Source organism: Girardinichthys multiradiatus, chromosome 9, assembly GCF_021462225.1.
Source record: "Girardinichthys multiradiatus isolate DD_20200921_A chromosome 9, DD_fGirMul_XY1, whole genome shotgun sequence".
NCBI classification, from domain to species: Eukaryota; Metazoa; Chordata; class Actinopteri; order Cyprinodontiformes; family Goodeidae; genus Girardinichthys; species Girardinichthys multiradiatus.
The window spans coordinates 41,223,252-41,241,831 of NC_061802.1; the positions used below are offsets into that span (position 1 = coordinate 41,223,252).

At 40.2% G+C, this 18,580-nt stretch overlaps 2 protein-coding genes across 2 annotated transcripts in view; both read right to left on the reverse strand.

The window, feature by feature from the left end:
• The window catches only part of sned1 (sushi, nidogen and EGF-like domains 1), a 49,560-nt gene extending 48,103 nt beyond the window's left edge, over positions 1–1,457 (reverse strand). Inside the window, exon 1 of the mRNA XM_047375952.1 lies at positions 855–1,457. Coding sequence (XP_047231908.1) covers positions 855–1,058 — 204 coding nt within the window. The 5' untranslated portion in view covers positions 1,059–1,457. The remainder of the gene's footprint in view (positions 1–854) is intronic.
• A 419-nt stretch (positions 1,458–1,876) lies between these two features.
• Positions 1,877–18,580, reverse strand: part of crocc2 (ciliary rootlet coiled-coil, rootletin family member 2) — a 50,872-nt gene continuing 34,168 nt past the window's right edge. The window contains exons 16-34 of the mRNA XM_047374062.1: positions 16,750–16,943; positions 16,201–16,328; positions 15,673–15,842; positions 15,186–15,365; positions 13,615–13,761; positions 13,387–13,527; positions 10,685–10,923; positions 10,424–10,583; positions 10,151–10,318; positions 8,853–9,237; positions 8,636–8,760; positions 8,432–8,552; positions 8,180–8,343; positions 7,290–7,730; positions 4,533–4,682; positions 4,258–4,449; positions 3,564–3,695; positions 2,628–2,807; positions 1,877–2,544 (exon numbers count right to left, since the gene is read on the reverse strand). Of these exons, the coding sequence (XP_047230018.1) occupies positions 2,473–2,544; positions 2,628–2,807; positions 3,564–3,695; positions 4,258–4,449; positions 4,533–4,682; positions 7,290–7,730; positions 8,180–8,343; positions 8,432–8,552; positions 8,636–8,760; positions 8,853–9,237; positions 10,151–10,318; positions 10,424–10,583; positions 10,685–10,923; positions 13,387–13,527; positions 13,615–13,761; positions 15,186–15,365; positions 15,673–15,842; positions 16,201–16,328; positions 16,750–16,943 (3,489 nt within the window). The 3' untranslated portion in view covers positions 1,877–2,472. The remainder of the gene's footprint in view (positions 2,545–2,627; positions 2,808–3,563; positions 3,696–4,257; positions 4,450–4,532; positions 4,683–7,289; positions 7,731–8,179; positions 8,344–8,431; positions 8,553–8,635; positions 8,761–8,852; positions 9,238–10,150; positions 10,319–10,423; positions 10,584–10,684; positions 10,924–13,386; positions 13,528–13,614; positions 13,762–15,185; positions 15,366–15,672; positions 15,843–16,200; positions 16,329–16,749; positions 16,944–18,580) is intronic.

The window sequence follows — 18,580 nt, forward strand, 5'->3', positions numbered from 1 at the left end:
ACAGGAGAAATTGAACTGAATAAAAAAGCTGCGAGAGTCATTGCATAGTGTGCAGGCAGTTTTGGCATGGTTCTATTTAGGAAGACAACCTCTGACCTTACAAACTATTGTCATGGATCCTCAGTCTCCTTTTGCCGGAGATCCGAGCAGGGAAGGCACAGGCATGGCTCCAGACGAGGAAGGGCAGATTTGGAGAGAAAGTGTGGATGCATAACCACAACAGGTGGTATTGATTTAAGAGAGTCCTGCCTTTCCATTTGCTGGAGCTGAACCCAACATATGACAAAGTCAGATCAAAGGATGCTTCACTGTGGTGCGCAAAAACCCTTGTCAAACGTTTTAGCTTCCTCCCATGAGCACTGTTTTGCTCTTTCTGGCGTGCATATTTCCTCCCCACTCTAGCTTCTTGTGTAAAAGAATTATTCACAGATGCTGAACACAAACTGTCATTTCCTCAAACAGCTCTTCGCAGATTTACTTTTAACGGTGTTACCACTGTTCGGCTAAAGGTTTGTCTCCCACGTGTGCTTGGGAGCAAGCAGAGTGCAGGAAGGGGCAGATGTAAAGTGAAGAGAGAGCATGAAGGACCTGTCAGGAGAAGAAATGATTTTTTACATAGGAGATTACACAGCAGACTGTGCGAGAGCTCATGAACATACACAAACTCTGAACAGGGACTGCAGTGTAGTATTTGGCCGTGCACCAAATCTCATCTCCCTCAGGCTCTCACCCTGCACAAATCACACCTTGTCAGTTTCAGCTGCTACCAGCCCTCACCCACATACGCTTATCATGACATATCAAAACACATCCACATACAACTCAGCAGAAATCATTAAAGTTCCTTTACTCACGTAGAGTCCCGAGTGTTTGTCACCAAAGAATGGGAAAGCCACAGAGATTTCCTGGAGACCGGAGCCTCCATCATCCTGAGCGATGGTCTGCTTGTCCCCCTTGTCAGGACCAAAAGGGTAAAAGTCCTCCAAGGACACAGCAGGTTCCACCCTGGGCAGCAGGGCGCAGAAGCAGGACAAGATGGCTTGCAGCACCAGCAGCATGGCCTCAGCCACCCAGGGATGGAACTGACAGAAGGCACTGTGGAAGGGAGGGAGGAGCTCACACACCTCAGGCAACAAGTGCAGAGCAGAACAGGACAAGACGGTACGGTGCCTCCTCTCAGCCACAGCAGCCGGGATCCTCCCCTGACTGCTCCCCGGATCTGCCTCTCTCACTTGTCCTTTAGCAGTGAACTGGGCGTCTTGTGTGAAACTGGGGAATACAGCAGATTCCTTGCATTCTGCTTGCTGCTGGCCACTGCATGAGCTACAGTCTGTCTCACCGAAATTAAACAAGGAAAGAAATGAAAGAGGGGGAGCAGCGTGATTCAGCTGAGATGTTTTTCTTTTTTTTTAAACAATCCAGCGATTTGCTCCCTGATGGTCAGCTACGAAATATCCTCAATAAAAGCTCTATTCTGCTTGCCAAAAGAGTTCTTTCAGCTTTGGCCCCACCTTCCCCACAGGGATTCACTACCTTGCATAATTAGCTTCTTCCAGCCAATAGTTAAAAAGAGGCTGGTAACTGGATAACCACTGGGTGGATCTATGTTAATCAAAGGGCTGCTTTAAAGAAATTCTCCCTCGCAGTAAAACTTCCTCTACAGTTACTGAGCCGCGTTGTGCTATGAGAAAAAAAAACAAAAAAAACACACAGTATACAGAAAAGAATTAAAGAGAATGTTAAACTGGATTAAAATTGTGAATATAAAAAAAACACAGAGGAACATTGAGCTTAATCTGTTGTCTTACTGAGTATTTTCTCATGAAAGACAGTACATTTATGGAAGTTTTTATTTGCTGGAACACATGCCATGAAAGAGCAAGGATGTCTGATGTAGGTGTGCAGGGATACAATCTTCATTGACTATAAATGATAAAAATGTTTTAAGATGTTAGTATTTATTTAGCCAAATACAGCACATGACAATATTTTTCATGATATTACACATGATGCAAAACCTTCAAAAACACAATATTTGCATTCATTAGTTATTCTGATTTGGATCATTAGACAATAAATGGGATGATGTCATAAAAATAGGTACCTAACAATAGCAACAAATAATCAAATCAAAATAAAAAGTACCAACTAATAAAAGGTTTCATCACAACCATCCCTGCATGATTAGACAGACAAAGTTCTCTGAGCCACACAAAAATCCTACAAACAGTTTGGCACATCCAGTTCACTTATAAACAATATGCTTATTGTTTGCTGTTGTTGAGCTTTCCTCCAGATTATTGTAATCCTGGGTGCACATGTGCTGCAGGGTGGCTATGAACGCCTTGGGAGTGTGTCTGCGTGATTCCAAGTATGGTTGCGGCTCGACACATACAGTTGTTGGGAAGCTGCCAGGAGGCTAGTGAAGGACTTAGACAGCGGCGCCACATACTTCACTGCCTACACACCAGGTCATAGCATCTGAATGAAATATTCCTGACGCCTTCTTGTCTCGTGATCAAGCTGCTCTTTGAGAGTCAGTACCTGGGAGGACCAAGAAGAAGGGAAATGCAGATAATCTGCAGGATAATAGGAAGTCAACATTTTCACAGCTATAGGTGTGATACCTGTTCCTCAAGTAATATGACCCTTTGGTGATGTGCCATCTCTCTGGTCTCCAAGGCTAGCTCTACCTCGAGCTGACTGTTCCTCAGGCGCTCTGTCTCTGAATTCAGTTCCTTGTGATGATGGGTTGTCACCTCCAGGAGGTGCTGTGCATGAGCATGCTCCAACTCTGAGATCTGGACCTTTTAACAGTTGATTTAGTTTCACAGGATAGAAAAAAAAAAAAAAAGAATTAAGAGAAAAAGTAAATTAGGAGTGTGATAAGCTCTTGTGTAAAGATAGAAGGAGGGGGCTTTTCCACCTCAAGTAAAAAAAAAAAGTATTTTTAGAACTGAATAATTTAAGGAATGATGATTGTGTTCATGGCTCATTTATTTGATAAATCCAAAAAGGTGCAATGTAAAACAGCACCTTGTAAAATAATTGATATTCCTTGAACAGTTTCATATTTTGTCACATTACTGCCACAAATTATGTATTTTATTAGGATTTCATGTTGAAGACCATCACAAGTCATTGAATAGTTTTGAAGAGGATGAACAACCATACATTGGTCATTTTCTTTCCAATCTAATGTATCTGACCCCTTTACTCTGGTACCCCTAAATCAACAGAACAACTATTAGTTGTGCAGTCCACAAAAATGGCCTATATGGAAAGGTGGCGAGAAGAAAGCCTGTATTATAGCCTTACGAAGTTCTTTTTAAAGTTTTCCACAACCCATGTAGACAACACAGTAGACATGTGGTGGTGCTCTGATTTGATGAGACCGAAATAAAACATTTTGGCTAACAAAAAAATTAAATCACGTGAAAACTTTCATAAGGCACTAGATGGAATACATATATGCTAGAACTGGGTGAAATGTCCCATTTTGTTTTTTTACACTCACACAGTGCAGACCTCGCCTCACAACCCATATTGCTGGAACCTCTTACCTTGAGAGTCTGAACTACTCTCTGCTCTTCAGACAGTTCTTTCTCCAGGCTTTGGAGTGCCTGCTCCAGCTGTGCTATCTCCCTGGCAACAGATACTGCATCCTCTTCTTTCCTGAGTTTCTCCATCTCCACCTGACAACAGAAAAAGGGAACAACTTTACCATAAGTGTTCCTCCACTCAGGTTTTAACATCTATATACCTGTGTGGAATGTTTGTAGCAGGAACCAGTGACATTTTCGTTATTTATTTTAGGACAACTTTAAAAAGAGACAGTTAAAGAAAAAGAATCTAGAAGGAAAGGGTAAATTACTCAAATAATTTGCTCATGGAAGGCTCAGTGTAACTGCTCATTTCTGTGTCCTATTGCCTCAGCATGTGCATGTATTCATAGAGTCCAAAGCGTGGCAGCAAGGTCTCTAAGCAACAATAAACACATACTACTTCAGTTCTGGCTTCTTTTCTATAAAGGCTTCCAGCGGTTGCAGAATTGAATTTAAGATACTTTAATTACATTTTAAACCAATTGTGGCTTGGCTTGCTCAGATAATTCAGATACTTTAGCTCATGTTCAACACAAAGATTATTTTATGTCCACTGACCAAAAAACCTCTGAAGGCTTTAGGGTAGAGAACAAATACGTTTATTTTTAATAGAATACTTAGAAGTACTTAGAAGTAAAATAAGCAGGCTCACCTTCTCTAGTGTCTTTCTAAGTGCAGACTTGTCTTTACTGAGGTGTGCCAACACCTTCTCCATCTTGGCTTTCTCATTCTGAAGCATCTGCAAAGAGCTCTGCAGGTTGGTGAGCTTTTCTTGGAGTTCCTTCTTCTCTCTTTTGATTTGCATGGAAGTTTGTAGTTGGGCCTCCTCCTGTTGCTTCAGACTCTGTGATAGAGTTTATCAACCCATACATCAGAGAACAGCTTCAGCTTTTTCAGCATTATTCACAGCTCTTCAGTGTGGCTCACCTCCTTCAGCATCCTGTTACATTTCTCCAGCTCAGAAATTCCAACATATGATTCTTCTTGTACTGATTTAAGGTTCTGGGTCTGCTCAGTGAGTGCGTAGTTCACTCTCTTACTTTCTGAAAGTGCATCCCGTGTTTTATCCAAACGCTCCTATGGATGTATATACATATATGTTAAATTATACTTTTAAAGGAGTCACACAGTTATATAAAATACAATAAGAGTTTGTAAATTGGCCATAGCCTATTTCAGTTCTTGACCTTGTAATGTCACAGATGAGATTTCTCTTTCACTGAGCAAATCAAGAGATTTATGAACATGCCATGTTTGTTTCATATTTTTTTTTCCTGTTTTTGTGTATTTATTGTCTTTATATGTCAAAACTATATCCACAAAATTCCATACTTTTCCAGAATAAAACTTTAAGGTATTTCCACTGGTTCTGAAACTGTTCTGGGAATTTGAGCTAAAATTACAATATGTTGTGAGAATGATTTGCTCATCCATCTAAATCAAAGAGGTGTTCAGATGTTCCAACCACTTCCATGGCCAGAGGTGTATAAAATCCTGCACTTAGACATGCAGACTGCTTTTGCAAACATTTGTAAAAGAATGTGTCGCTCTCTGAGTGAATTCCAGCGTGGTACTGTGATACCTGGGATGCTACCTGTGCAGTAAGTAAATATCCCCTCACTACTACAAAATATTCCACAGTCCACTGCTGGTTTTATTATAACAAAGGAGAAGTGATCAGGAAAGACAGCAACTCGGCCGTGAAATGACAGGCCATGGAAAACCCAGGGTAGGGTTTGCGGATCCTTAGGCACACAGTCCACAGAGTTCGCCAACATTTTTTTCAAGTTGAATAGCTAGAAACCCCGAAACGTCATGCAGCCTTCAGACCAGCTCAGAAACAGTGCATAAAGAGATCGTGGAATGTGTCTCTAAGATCTGAGCAGCATCAACAAGTACAATACCACAATTCCAATGCAGTGGTGCAAAGCACGACGACACTGGAATCTAGAACAGTGGAGACCTGTTCTCTGGAGTACCAAATCATGCCTTTCTGTCCATGCAATCCAGTGGATGAGTTTAGGTTTGGCAGTTACCACAAGAACAATACTTGACAAACTACATTGTCCCAGGTACCATACCAAGACATTTTGGACAATTTCATGCTTCCAGTTGTGTGTGAACAGCTTGGGGATGGCCTCTTCCTGTACCAACAAGACTGGATTAAGAATGAAATGTCACTCAAGTTCATTTGTGTGTGAAGGCAGATGTCCAAATACTTTTGGCAAAAAAAGTATTTGCTTATAGGATTTTATTGTCTGTTTATTCCACAAATCACAAAATAGCACAATGCTGAATTTGTCTTCTGACTTGGCACTGCGGTAGAGAGCTATTTATGGTATTTTTAACCAACTTCGCTCAGTTCTAATTCAGTATCTAAACACAAGTATTTGTCAAATCCGGACGCTGAGGTGGGTCACTTTCTCTAAATGTGAGGTCATGGATCTCAACCGGGAAAAGATGGATTGTTCCCTCCGGGTTGGGGGTCATCCTCTGCCTCAAGCACAGAATTTCAAGTATTTTGGTATTTTGTTCGCAAGTGATGGCAGGATAGAGCAGGAGACAGATGGGTGGATTGGGGTTTCATCTGCAATAATACAGGTGCTTCTTCAGTCTGCCATGGTGAAGAATGAACTGAGGCAAAAAGCAAGGTTTTCACTTTACTGGTCCGTCTACTTTCCAATCATCATGATTATGAGATCATAACCAAAAGAACAAGATCTTAGACGTATGTGCCTAAAATGGATGGGAGGGGGTGCTCAGAGTAGAGATACTGCTCTTCTTAATTAATTAATTAAGGTGGTTTAGATCCATTTTAACATCAACAGGTTAAGTCTAAAATTCCTATTCAAGAGGGTCTAGAGGCCAAAAAACTGTGAAAGGGCTCCTTTTTCATTTTTTTTCCAAGTGTCTTGTGGCACTAGTGGCAGGAACTGGGGTGGAGAGAGAGGGGAAGACATGCAACAAAGGTCAATGGCAGGGACTCAAACCAGTGACAGTTGCATTGAGGAATGTAGCCTTCGTACATGGGTTAAGCGCTTTACCCCTCGCTGTGGCCCTTTTTGAATTAATATGCTTTTATATGTGGTTTCTGATTAACTCAAACTCTAAGTTAAAGTTGGACAAAACTTAAATAGTGACGAGGTAATGCAAAGGTAAAGGACAGAACTAAAATATTTATTAATGTAATTCTCCGGAATAAAACAGTCTGGAAATAGAAGCTTTTTCCAGAGTCATTTTGTCTTTTCCTAACTTTTCCAAGCATGGAAAATTCTAAAATCAAATGTCTTACTTTTCAGACCCAGACAGTACTCTTTAAATGGGAAATTACTGTGATTTTGACCTTAAACACAGTGCAAGGTTGCTGCTGTTTAGAAGGTATTTCAAACTAAAATGATACTTTTTTTTTTTTTTAGAAAAACTAGTATTTCCTGAATGATGTTCTATGTTTTGCAGTAGGTGTATTTCAGTGATGGTTGATTAACAAAGTTTGAACACCTGAAGCTACTGTAACTATATGCAATGTACATTCAATTTATTTTATTCTAAATTTTTATTGACTCATCCCTCTGCTGACAGAGAAGAAACAATGAATTAGAAATAAAGGGCCAGCTGAAGATTATTGCACCTCTTTGTTATTAAGAAGTATTAATAGTAGCTGGATAACTGGATGACACACTGTACCTGCAACAGCCTTCGATCCCCCTCGCTAGCAGCCAGAGCCCTTTGCAGCTCTGTTACCTGCTCCTGCAGATCTTCAGTGTTCTTCCTGTTCAGACTTATGGTATTTGAAAGCATGTGAACCTGCTCTCTCAGCATATTCTCATGCTGCTCAGCTCTAGCCAGTGACACGGCCAGCCTCTCCTCACTGACCTTTAGCGCTGCACATCGATCTTCACTCTCACCCAGTTTTTTCCTTGTATCTGTAAGTCTTTCCTGGAGTACCCCAGTTTCTGCATCCAGCTCTGCTGTTCTGAGGTGGGCCCTCTGTAGCTCACCCTGAAGGGTGCACTGAGAAAGCTCCAGGCGGCTCACTCTGCTTTCTGCTGCCTCCAGAGACTTTTTGAGTTTCTGCTTTTCGGCATTTGCACCCGTTTCTAAGCCCTGCAAAAACTCCAACTTGTCCTACAGAAAATTTCACAAAAACATTTTTAGTAGACCAGCTTCGCATAGGCAGCATATGGTATGTGCTACATATGCATCCATGTTAACAGATTTAGGGGTACACATCAACTGCTATTTAAAAAAAAATCAGGACATGTGAAGCACTTTGTGTTGGTGTGTTACAAGAAAAATTCAATATAAATTAATCAGTTAGCAGCAGTTTGAAAAGCGAGCATCTCTGTGCTTTATTAAATCTGGTTTAAATTTCAGTTCTGTACTTCTTAAATTACAACAGCCAAGAGCTCTGTGGGTGTTTTGGTTGTTAAGAAAGCATTACGATGATGTGAACGTGGTGGCATGGATACAGCAGTTCAACAATGCCCCTGCAACATAAAACACTAATGTGCTTGTGTGAAGCCAGTCTCAGCATCCTGGAAGATTTCTGTCAATGTTTGTATATCATAACATACCTGTAATGACCTGGACTTAGTCTGACTAGCTTGCAGAGTGGTCTTGAGCTGAGCCAACTGGACCTCAAGGTTTCTGCTTTTCTTCTCTTTACAATGTGCTACGTCATGCTGCAGGGTAAGGGAAGCGTGCAACTTATGCAACTGTTGTGCCATTTCTTGTTTTCCTAAAACAGCATACACATATTGTATATATAAATGTCAGTTAGTTACTGATATTCTCTGAATATTCATGAGATTCACAGGCTTTCGTACGCTCCTCTGATAGCCTCAGGGATCTCTGTAGCTCCAGCATCTGGTTGAGCGACTTCTCCTGAGAGGCCTTCAGTTCAGTCACATGTTGACTCAAACTAACTATGTGAGCCTGGGCTTCATCCTAAATGGAAAAGATGACTTGTAGCTAAGATTTTGCAGAAAGGTTAAAGTATATAGGATTACATTAGGTTAGTACAACTTTACCCTTTCTCTTTGGGCATCCTTGAGTCCTTTCATGAACTCCTGTAGAGTTGTTTGCACAGATGTCACATTTATTTCTTCAGAATTAAGCAAGGACATTCCAGATTCTTCTGACCCATACTCTTCCTCTAACAAGAGACAGCACCACATAGTTTCCCTACTTTCAAAAGAAACAAAAACAACTGCAGGATATCGTAGCATGATGAAATGTCAACTTTACCTTTCGTATGGAAATTTCTTCTTGAGGGCGTGGGAGATCTGTGTTTTGACCCACGTTTGTGACATAGCCGCTTCTGGTTGATACCAACAGTGCAGTGAAGAGCAGCAAACAGCCCTGTCAGCTGGTGCTCCAAGTCACAACATTTAGCTTTGCTCAGATTTAGCTGCTCCTGCAGGCTTTGAGTCCTATTTTCAGTCAACCTGAGTTTTACAGAAAGTTCATTGATTTGGGTCTTGGAGTCCTCCAGCACTTCCTCAAGCTGAGCTGTGGTTTCTCTGTGCCTCTGGTCACTCTGCTGCTGATAGGCTTCTTTTTCATGCAGCAGCTCTTGGCTTTGCTGATTAGCTGTTTCCAGTTCCCTCACACAACGCTGCAGACCTGAAACCTGTGAAAAAAGCCACAGCCCAGTCTGTGTAAACTGTGAAATGTATGTGGTATATATGTCATACGTGTGGTGGCTTAAAAAGTTTGATTTCATCATAGACATAAGAATGCTTCCCAACACATTTATTAAATCCTGTAAACTACCTGGACTTACTGCTTACTCCTTCAATGTAAGAAAACAGGCTGATTCCAGTTAATCTAAGCAAAATAATATGCCAACCTTTGTTTGCAATGACATCTGACCTTTCATATGCATTCTTTAGAAATTAGCTCAATAAACCTGATCTGGTGACCTGTCCAGGGTGTACCACGCTGCCAGTCACAGTGGCTGCTAGAGATAGGCAACAGCAGAAACATAATATATGGTTGTATATTTTAGATAAAGGTGTTTAAACATATATTGATGTATTCAGTTAAAAAACACTATTCAGTGTTTATTGTTTCTTAGTTACATTGAATTTATTTTAAGTAGCCAACATGCTGTAGATACCACCAACTAACTTACTTGTTTCATATGATTTGCTTCTTTACTGAGAAACATTGTACTGTTGGTAGTTTGAGAATTTTGAGATCCCAACAAATCATTTTATGGAAGGTTTGCTCCGGCGTATACATTTATGTCACGTATTGTGTGGTTGACGCAGGACCAAAATACAGACAAAAGTTTGGAAGGATTATGGTGCAAGTTTAATGAAGAAAACAGAAAATGCACAGAAAACACACAAGGAGAACAGGATATGGAGCTAAGACAGAGTAACAGGAGGAACCAGTGAACAACAGTAAAAATCAAGGACCTTACATACTGAGGGAAGGGTGGATAATGACATTGGATGCACGTGAGTTAATTAAAACAATCAGAAGACAAACACAAATGAAAACCAAAACACCAAAACCTGTGGATCATGACATTTTACCTCAATGAGTGCTGCCTCCTTGGCAGCCTCACACTCGAGTATTCTGTGATTGAGCGCAAACACCTCGTGTTGTGCCTCCTCTTTCCTGAATTCCTTCTGACATACTTGGTCCTGCAGCTCCAGGAGCTCCTGGTCCTGTTGTCTGTTATTGCTTTCAAGGACCTTGATCTGGTAATGTAAAGATTTTACAAACTACATCAATCTAATTTTCTACTGAAAATATATGAGATGTGATTGATATGATTGATATGATTGATCTAAATAATCCTCCACCTGTCTACGTAGCTCTTGCAGCTCTCTGCGTGCCTGCAGATGAGACTTCTCCAGCTCCCTCATAGTGCTTCTAAGAGTGGTTGCTTCTTCGTGTGTTGAGCTCCTACCTTCTTCCAAGATGGACTCATTATGGTCTTTCTCCTGCAATGCTCGCCTCAGGCTAGTCAACATGCATTGAAAATTCGTACGTGAAATTTGAACATTTTGTTGTCATAACAATAGGATTTCAAGAAAAAATTCAAACTTGTGGAACATCTGCACCTGTTATTGTCCCTCTCCACTCTTTTGATGAAAGCTCTAAGGTCCTGATTAGAAACCTGGATGGCGTCTTTTTCTCTGGTCTCATCATCCAGCACTCGCCTCAGTTCTAGTGTTTCTTTGCGTAATTTGTCTTGCTCTTGCACACAGCATTGAAGCTCTCTGTGAGCCTCAGTGAGATCTTTTCGTCCTTTAAGCAGACTATCTTCTGTCTCCTGCAGCTGATGACGAAGACCCTCTAACTTCATGTGCAAATGATAGAAAATAGAAAGGAACGCATTTTTACTGAGGATTAGTCTAGTGATTACTGATGTAAACAATACATATTAATACAACAGTAATCTGCATTCTACTAATAATTTCAAAACCCCAAATGTATAAAGAAACAGCGTTCAGCACATTACATAACAACATTTTACATAACATAAAAAAGTATTTGCCCCCTTATAGATTTCTTCTCTTATTTCTTGTTTATCATACCTAAATGTTTCAGTTCATGAAACTAATTTTAATAAAGATAACCTGAGTAAATACAAAATGTATTTTCCAAATAATGAGGTCATTTGTTAAGGAGGGAAAGTTATCTACAACAACCTAACCCTATGTGAAAAAGTAATCGCTCCCTAATAACTAGTTGTGCCACCTTAGGCAGCAACCACTGTTATCCATGTTTTCTAAAATCTTGCACTGAGTCTTTTACTTTGAGGGGGGGGGGGACATATGAGAGGCCCTTTTAAGGTCATACCACAGTAACTCATATAGATTAAAGTCCGGACATTGACTAGGCCGCTCCAAAACATTCATTTTTGGTTTTTTGAGCCATGACAAAGTAGAGTGACTAGTGTGCTTTAGATCATTGTGCTGCTGCATAACTCGAGTGTGCATGAAGTTGCATTCTCCTTCATCAGAATTCATCATTCCCTCAATTATGGCAAGTCCACCAGCAGCAGCAAACACCCTTATCTCATTCCACTACCACCACTGGGCTGGACTGTGATGGTGTATAGGGATGGACACCTTCCAAAAAAAATCTTTTTGTGTCATCAGTCACTGGAATATTTTCCCAAAAGATAAAAAAGATGTTTTCTGGAAAATGTGGGACGAGGCTTTGTGTTCTTTTTGGTCAGCAATGGTTTTAGCGTTGGAACTCTCTCATGGATGCCATTATTGCCTAGTCTCTTTCCTATAGTTGAATTCTGAACACTGACCCTAACTGAGCCATGAGAGGCTTGCAGTGCTTTAGATGTTGTTCTGGGTCCTTTTGTCTCCTGCTGGATGAATCGTATTTACGCTCTTGGAATGATTTTGGTAGGCTTGCCAGGAAGGTTCGTTGTTCATTCTTCCATATTTTCTCCATTGTGGATAATAGCTCCCACTTTGGTTTGCTAGAGTCCCAAAACCTTAGAAATTGCTTTGTAAACCTCCCCGGGCTGACAGACGGTAATGAGTTTGTTTCTGATCTGCTCTTGAACTTTTTAAGATCAATGCAGAATGTACTGCTTGTTGAGATCTTTTGGCTTACACTCAATGTTGTCAGATAGGCTCTATTTAAGCATTTTTTATTGTAAAGGTCTGGCAGTATTTAGGCTTGGGCATGCCTCGTAACACATCTGTTCAATAAATGGGGCTAATCTATGTGAATTCACAAGATATCAAGAAGGGAAATTATTTTTTCATATATAGCCAAGCTGGTTTGGACAGCTTTTTTCCCTTAATAAACTAAATCATCATTTAAAAACAGCCTTTTGTATTCACTCTGAGTTAATTTTGATATTAAAAATAGTTTGATGATCTTAAACATTAAAATATGAGAAAAAATATAATTTGTATATAAGTTATATCTTTACTTGAACTATTGTAAGGGCTGTCTACAGAACTGAAAGAAACCCTCTGACCTATATTCTGTTTAATAGCAACATGTTGTCGTGGGTATTTGGAGAGGCAGAAGTCTAAACTTATCTAGGCACAGATAAGAGGCTGTTGGGCCCATAGCCAGGTGCTGTCTCTCCCTATCTCCTCTTAGCAGCTCAGTGTGTAAAGAAACGCACAAAACAACATGATAAACTGCAGCCTACCAAGAACTGGTGGAGGGGAAGGAGTGAAGGGAGGGGAAAAAGGAAGATGAGGAGAAGCAAGAGTGTTATGTTTAGAGCCCACACAAGATGGTTCTTTCTCATAAACTCTAATGTGAGAAGAAACAAACTAGGGCCAATCAGGCCAATTATACTTTATTTTATCTAATTTTTGGGGGTGAGGAATGGAGGGGAGTGGCAGATAATATGAGGCAGCAGTATTGTGTTATGTGGATGGGAGAGGGGGACCTGGAGTCCCAGTGGAGCCAGCCTCTTGGTGTTGTAAGGGAGAAAATAAACACTCCCACTGGCTTATTTACACAAGGGGTTAACTCAGACTTTTATTTCATATCATGGTACCAGGGACTGTGTCCTCCCCCTATTTTTTCTGTCTCCGCTGTCTTTGTTTGTCATGCCCTGCCTCTCCTAGTGCTATGTTTCTGAGCTAAATTATGGTCTCTAAGTGTGCAATCAACATCACCATCTAGGTGGAGGACACTCTATATAGTTCATAATTTGTCCTGGAGGTTTTATTGAGGATGACACTGATACATGCTAGCTTCACTAAAGAAAATATCCAATCTTTATATTTTGAAGAGTAAAATAAATCTTCAAATGACTTAAATATTCCACCTCTTGTTTTGCTTGTTCTTTCTGTTGGTTCAGTTCACTGATGTGCTCAATGAGACTTTTCCTAGTACTCTGATGAAAGGTCAGGGATTCTTGAAACTGATATTGTAAGTCCTTCAGCTTACACTTAACAATTTCTGAATTCTGCAACATAAAAAGACACTAAAATCAGTTAAGTTACATCGCACAATAATAGTAAAATGGGACCATACAGCCCTAACATATTTTTACCTTCTCCTGCTCTTGTTTGCTGAGCGCTTCCCTCTGTATGCGCTCCATGCCCATGCTGGCTAAGGCCAGATCCTGTTGTAGGGATGCAATTTTGTCTGTGAGGGCAGCTTTTTCAGCTTCCTGCTGGAACAAAGCCTGAACACAATACTGCATGAGGTCAAAATCATTTACAATCAGTGGCAAACAAAGTTGGTTTAGCTGGAAGATCTTGGTCCTACAGTGACTGGCCAAAGTATTCTACTGCTCTAACGTTTCTCACTTTTTGCCACATTAAATCCACAGACATCAGAGCATTTTATTTGGATTTTTAGTCCAAAACACAGTAGTGCGTAATTGTGAAGTGGGAGGGAAGGATACAGATTTCTTTTTTTTAAGTGTGACATGCATTTGTATACAGTCCCTTACTCTGACACAAAATCCAGTGCAACTATTTTTTTTACAAGTCATCTAATTAGTAAATAGAGTTGAACTGTGTGCAAAATAAATACCACTGTTCTGTGAAAGCCTCAGAGGTCGGTTAGTGGCAATACAGCAACATGAAAGACAAGAGACACAGCAGACACGTTTGGGGGTAAAGTTATGGAGATGTTTAGAGCAGAGTTAATTTTATGGTCCATAGGTGTTTGTGTTTTGGTTTTCATTTCTGTTTGGGTTTGCATTCTGATCCTCTCTGGTTTCTTGATTTCATTGTTCAATGCTGGTTTCGGCACCCTGGTTCCATGCCCTGCTCTCCTCAGCCTATATTTATAAGATGTGAGGAATGGCTGAGTCAAAGTCCAGATCTAAATCCAGTAAAGAATCTTTGGCTTGAAAATTGATATTCAGATATTCTCTCCATCCTGTCTGACGGAGCTTGAGCTATTTTACGTGGTAAACGGTAAATGGGTGCACTTGTATAGCACTTTATCAAGTCTGAGGACTCCAAAGTGCTTTACACTACAATCAGTCCTCCACCCATTCTTACACACATTCATACACTGGCAGCGGTGGGCTACATTGTAGCGACAGCTGCCCTGGGGCAGACTGACAGAATTGGGGTCCCATACAATTGGTGCCACCGGGCCCTCTGACCACCATCAGTAGGCAAGGTGGATGAAGTGTCCGGGCAAAGGACACAACGACTGAGATGGACGGGGCGAGGGTTCAACTGGCAACCCACCGGTTATAGGACGAAACCCTACCTCAGGTGGCAGGAGAATGGTCAAATATGTCAATATCTAGATGTTCAAAGCTGCTAAAGGCAATCTTACATACAAATAGATTTAACACTTCAGATTTTTATTTTCACTTCACAAATGCACACCGTTTTTTTCTGCTCTACAACATGAAATCCCAATAAAAAGGTTTTCCAAAACACTGCAAAGGAACTGACGTGTTTAGTAAACCTTCTTTGAGATTTGATACAGTAAGTGTCTTCTTAGACAATATCAATGGAATATTGTCCTATAGAGTACCAGACAGTATTCTGTTGACTGTCAGTTTTGAGATACCACTATATGACTTACAGAATAATTCTTTAACTTATCTGAAAATACTCAAACAAAGGCAAATGTATTTATAAGTAAAAACACCTGTTGCTTTTCACTTTCAGCCTGCTGGAGGCTTTGGTTGAATTCCTTCTGCAGCTTTGCCAGCTCATCTTGCACCTGCTGCAGCGCCCTCTGGTTGTGCACACGCAGCTCCTCACACTGTGTGCGCAGCTGCTCCTCGATCTGCTGCTGTTGAACCATGAGCTCTGCAAATTGCTGCTCCTGTCAAACAGCAAACATCACCACACACTCAGTTCTAATCTAGTCACAACACCTTTAATATATGATCACCCATGACAACAAGGTGGCTGGTCTCTTTTAACTTTTGTTAAGATACCATCTCAAGTCAGATTAGACCTGCTATAATGTTTTTATGTCTGACTGAAAAGATTTTTCTCAGCATAATGACATCAATGTAGGCTGCTGTAATCAGTGCTAATTATGTGTGCATAAATTCAAACTCGTAACTAGCCAGGTGCTAAAGCAGGTCTAATACCATTGCAATGTGGTCCTCTGACTAATAATTTACCGTTTGTTTATGTTCAGCTTCCAGCTGCCCTCTGTGAATTTGTTCTGTATTGTTCAGCATTAAAAGGGCATTCCTTTCCACCTCAGCCATTTTCTCCTCGAACATTCTTAGTTGTTTTGCAGCTTGCTGTAACTGTTGCTCAGCATCCACACGCATCTGGGCAGCATCACCTGAGAAATATATGCATGTACCCAAAGGAGCTGTTCATTAAATACCTAAATCAACCTCATGAACAGATGATAAAGCAGTATTATTTTTGTGTTTTTGGAGAGTTGTATATATAGCACATGCTCATCCATGGGTTTACCCGGAACATTGGAGCTTAACACTATTTATCTGATCCATGTGTGTTTGTTCGTAGCAGTGAGACCAGGGTCAGCTGAGAAAGCAGCTCCAGTGATACAGCGGCCCAGCTGTTGCAGATCTCAGAGCTGAATAATGGATCTCTGGTGGATGGCTGGAAAAGCTTCATGGCCAAGGGGCTTGGCATGGAACATAGTGAAATCTTTGAGGGAAGGGGCCACTCACGCGTCAAGGCCTCGTTAGCCAGATTCAAGCTGCATCTTTCGCCCTCCAACCTGGTGAGCTCGGCCTCCAGGGAAGTGGAAAGCTCCTGGCTCTCAAATATAACTGTCTCCAGGGAGTTCTTCTCTGCTCTGGAACAAAGCAATAAAAGGCCCTGAGCTCTGAAAAAAGCCATTTGAAAGTCAAGGTGGAGAAGATCATAAAATCCAATAATCCACCTCAAACACAGTTTCCAAATAAAACTAGTTTGCTTGTAGACTCTTGTTACATGAGACCGTGCTTTAGAAATCCAAATTCACTTTAGGTCAGATTGCTTAAAAATATACAATGCCATTTGGTTTTACTTAACCCCAAACACACAGACACACATGCTTGGGACTGAGGACTCCATGTACAAACTTAAATTGATTTATTTCAATGTATGCCTGTCTCAATTTGACATATATCAATTTATGGAAATGCACTATATGAACAATTATTTTGTACCAGTATAGAAATCTTTTAGAAATCACCTCCCCCAAGAACCCACGGAGATACACAAACCACTCAGACCTCAGTGCAACAAGCTGCTGCGTGAGACTGCAGGCTGTTCGGTCAGCACAGTTTAGCTTCACTTCCAGAGCAGCCTTGTCCTTGGCAAGCTCCTCCCTATCTTGGGTAGCTCTCTTTACAGCGGTAGTCCTTTCATCTAACTCCTTGCTGCATGCACACAGTTGCTCTTGTAGAGTCTGCATCTGCCTTTTGGCCTGAAGACGGACATACACAAATAGAAACCAAATAAAGCTAACTTTGTTCATGTGCAACAGTATATCCTTACATGCATTACAATACAGAATGCACATGGTTGTAAATAGATCCTCAAATCTTTGGACTTTTTAAAGCCTAATTTCCAAATGTTGAACTCAACATTTTGCTAAAGAAAGACAAAGGGGATTATTAAGAGTTTGACTTTATCTAAATTTCACTTCAAAGACGATGACATTCATACAGTGAAAAGCTTGTCGAGCAACAATGATTGAGAGCAATAAAGAGCTGGAAAGATTTTGATCTGCTGCTTTACCACTTGCCACAGTTTAGTATGATTTCCTACAATTCAATCAAGAAAAGTAAACAAAAATGTCTAAGCATTTATTTTACTTTGTCCCCTGTTTGTTCACTGTTGAATAATAATTATATTTTATCAATATGTTCTAGTATTTCAAAATGTGGCCATTACAGAACTGACCGGAAAGTCTGTTTGATTTTGTAAATCAATTTAATACCTGTACATCAATTGTTGTTTATGAATTTTTGAATAAGACTGTGCCAACATTTGATAATAAAAACCTGTTTAAATCCCTTTGGAGTTGTTTTGATATGTAGGTTATCTAGTGTAGAAGTACAGCTGGTGGGGAAACACTCAACGGAGGACTCCTCTTGACACAGTACCTGTGTGTGTTTGCATGTCTGCTGATATAAAGTCTCCCATGACATTTGGAACTGGATGAATGCTAGAATTCAACTTGACTGTGTTTCAGGTGAGAAATTAGGCTAATTGTAGAAGGGAACTGCTTCCCATATCACTGCTGAATGAGAAACCGAGTTGATTTGTTTTGGTGTTTTGCTTTTAAACGTTGTGTGGCAAAATTTAGAGTTCTGCGCATTAATATTCTTCATGTGTGCAGGTTTGAAATAGTTATGTATACCGTTGCTATATGTGCAAACCAAACCTTTTCATTACATGTCATGATCCTTCAGCGTTCTGGTGTTTATTTGTGTTTGGATTACTTTATTTATTTTTTGTGGCTGTTTATTTATGTTTGAAAGGTGTTGCCATATACATTGTCATATATATTCTCTCTGTAAAATATTGTTAGACATGTGAAAGGAGTGCAGCCCACCCCAACCACTGTGCTTGCACGTATGTCTGTGGATATGTAAAACATTGAGATGAATGCAGATGCGTATGTCTAAAGTGCCAGAAACTTTCTTCATTATTTAAATAAAATTAATACATTTTTTTTCTAAGATTAAAAAAAGAAAGATAACTTTGATCTTTTCTTATTATGTCTTTTCAAGGGGCCACATAGTATTTAAATTATGTTTAGAATAACGAAGACAGTTTTAAATACAACAATCATTATAATTTCTTTTAAAATGAACTTGCATTAACCAAATATTCTCACTGTGTATTTCTCAGTGTCTCCTCTGTAAATATGAAAAGGATAAATTACATGTTATGGATGTGAGTAGCACTCAGTAAGGGGATAAAACATAAGCATGGTACTCTAGAGGCCACACAGGGCTTGTTTTATTTAAGGTTGATTTATTTTTTGTAGATAGGTTTCTTGAAAATGTTTGGATGGAATTTGTCAAATTGTTTGGGTTTGTTAAACTGTAACCG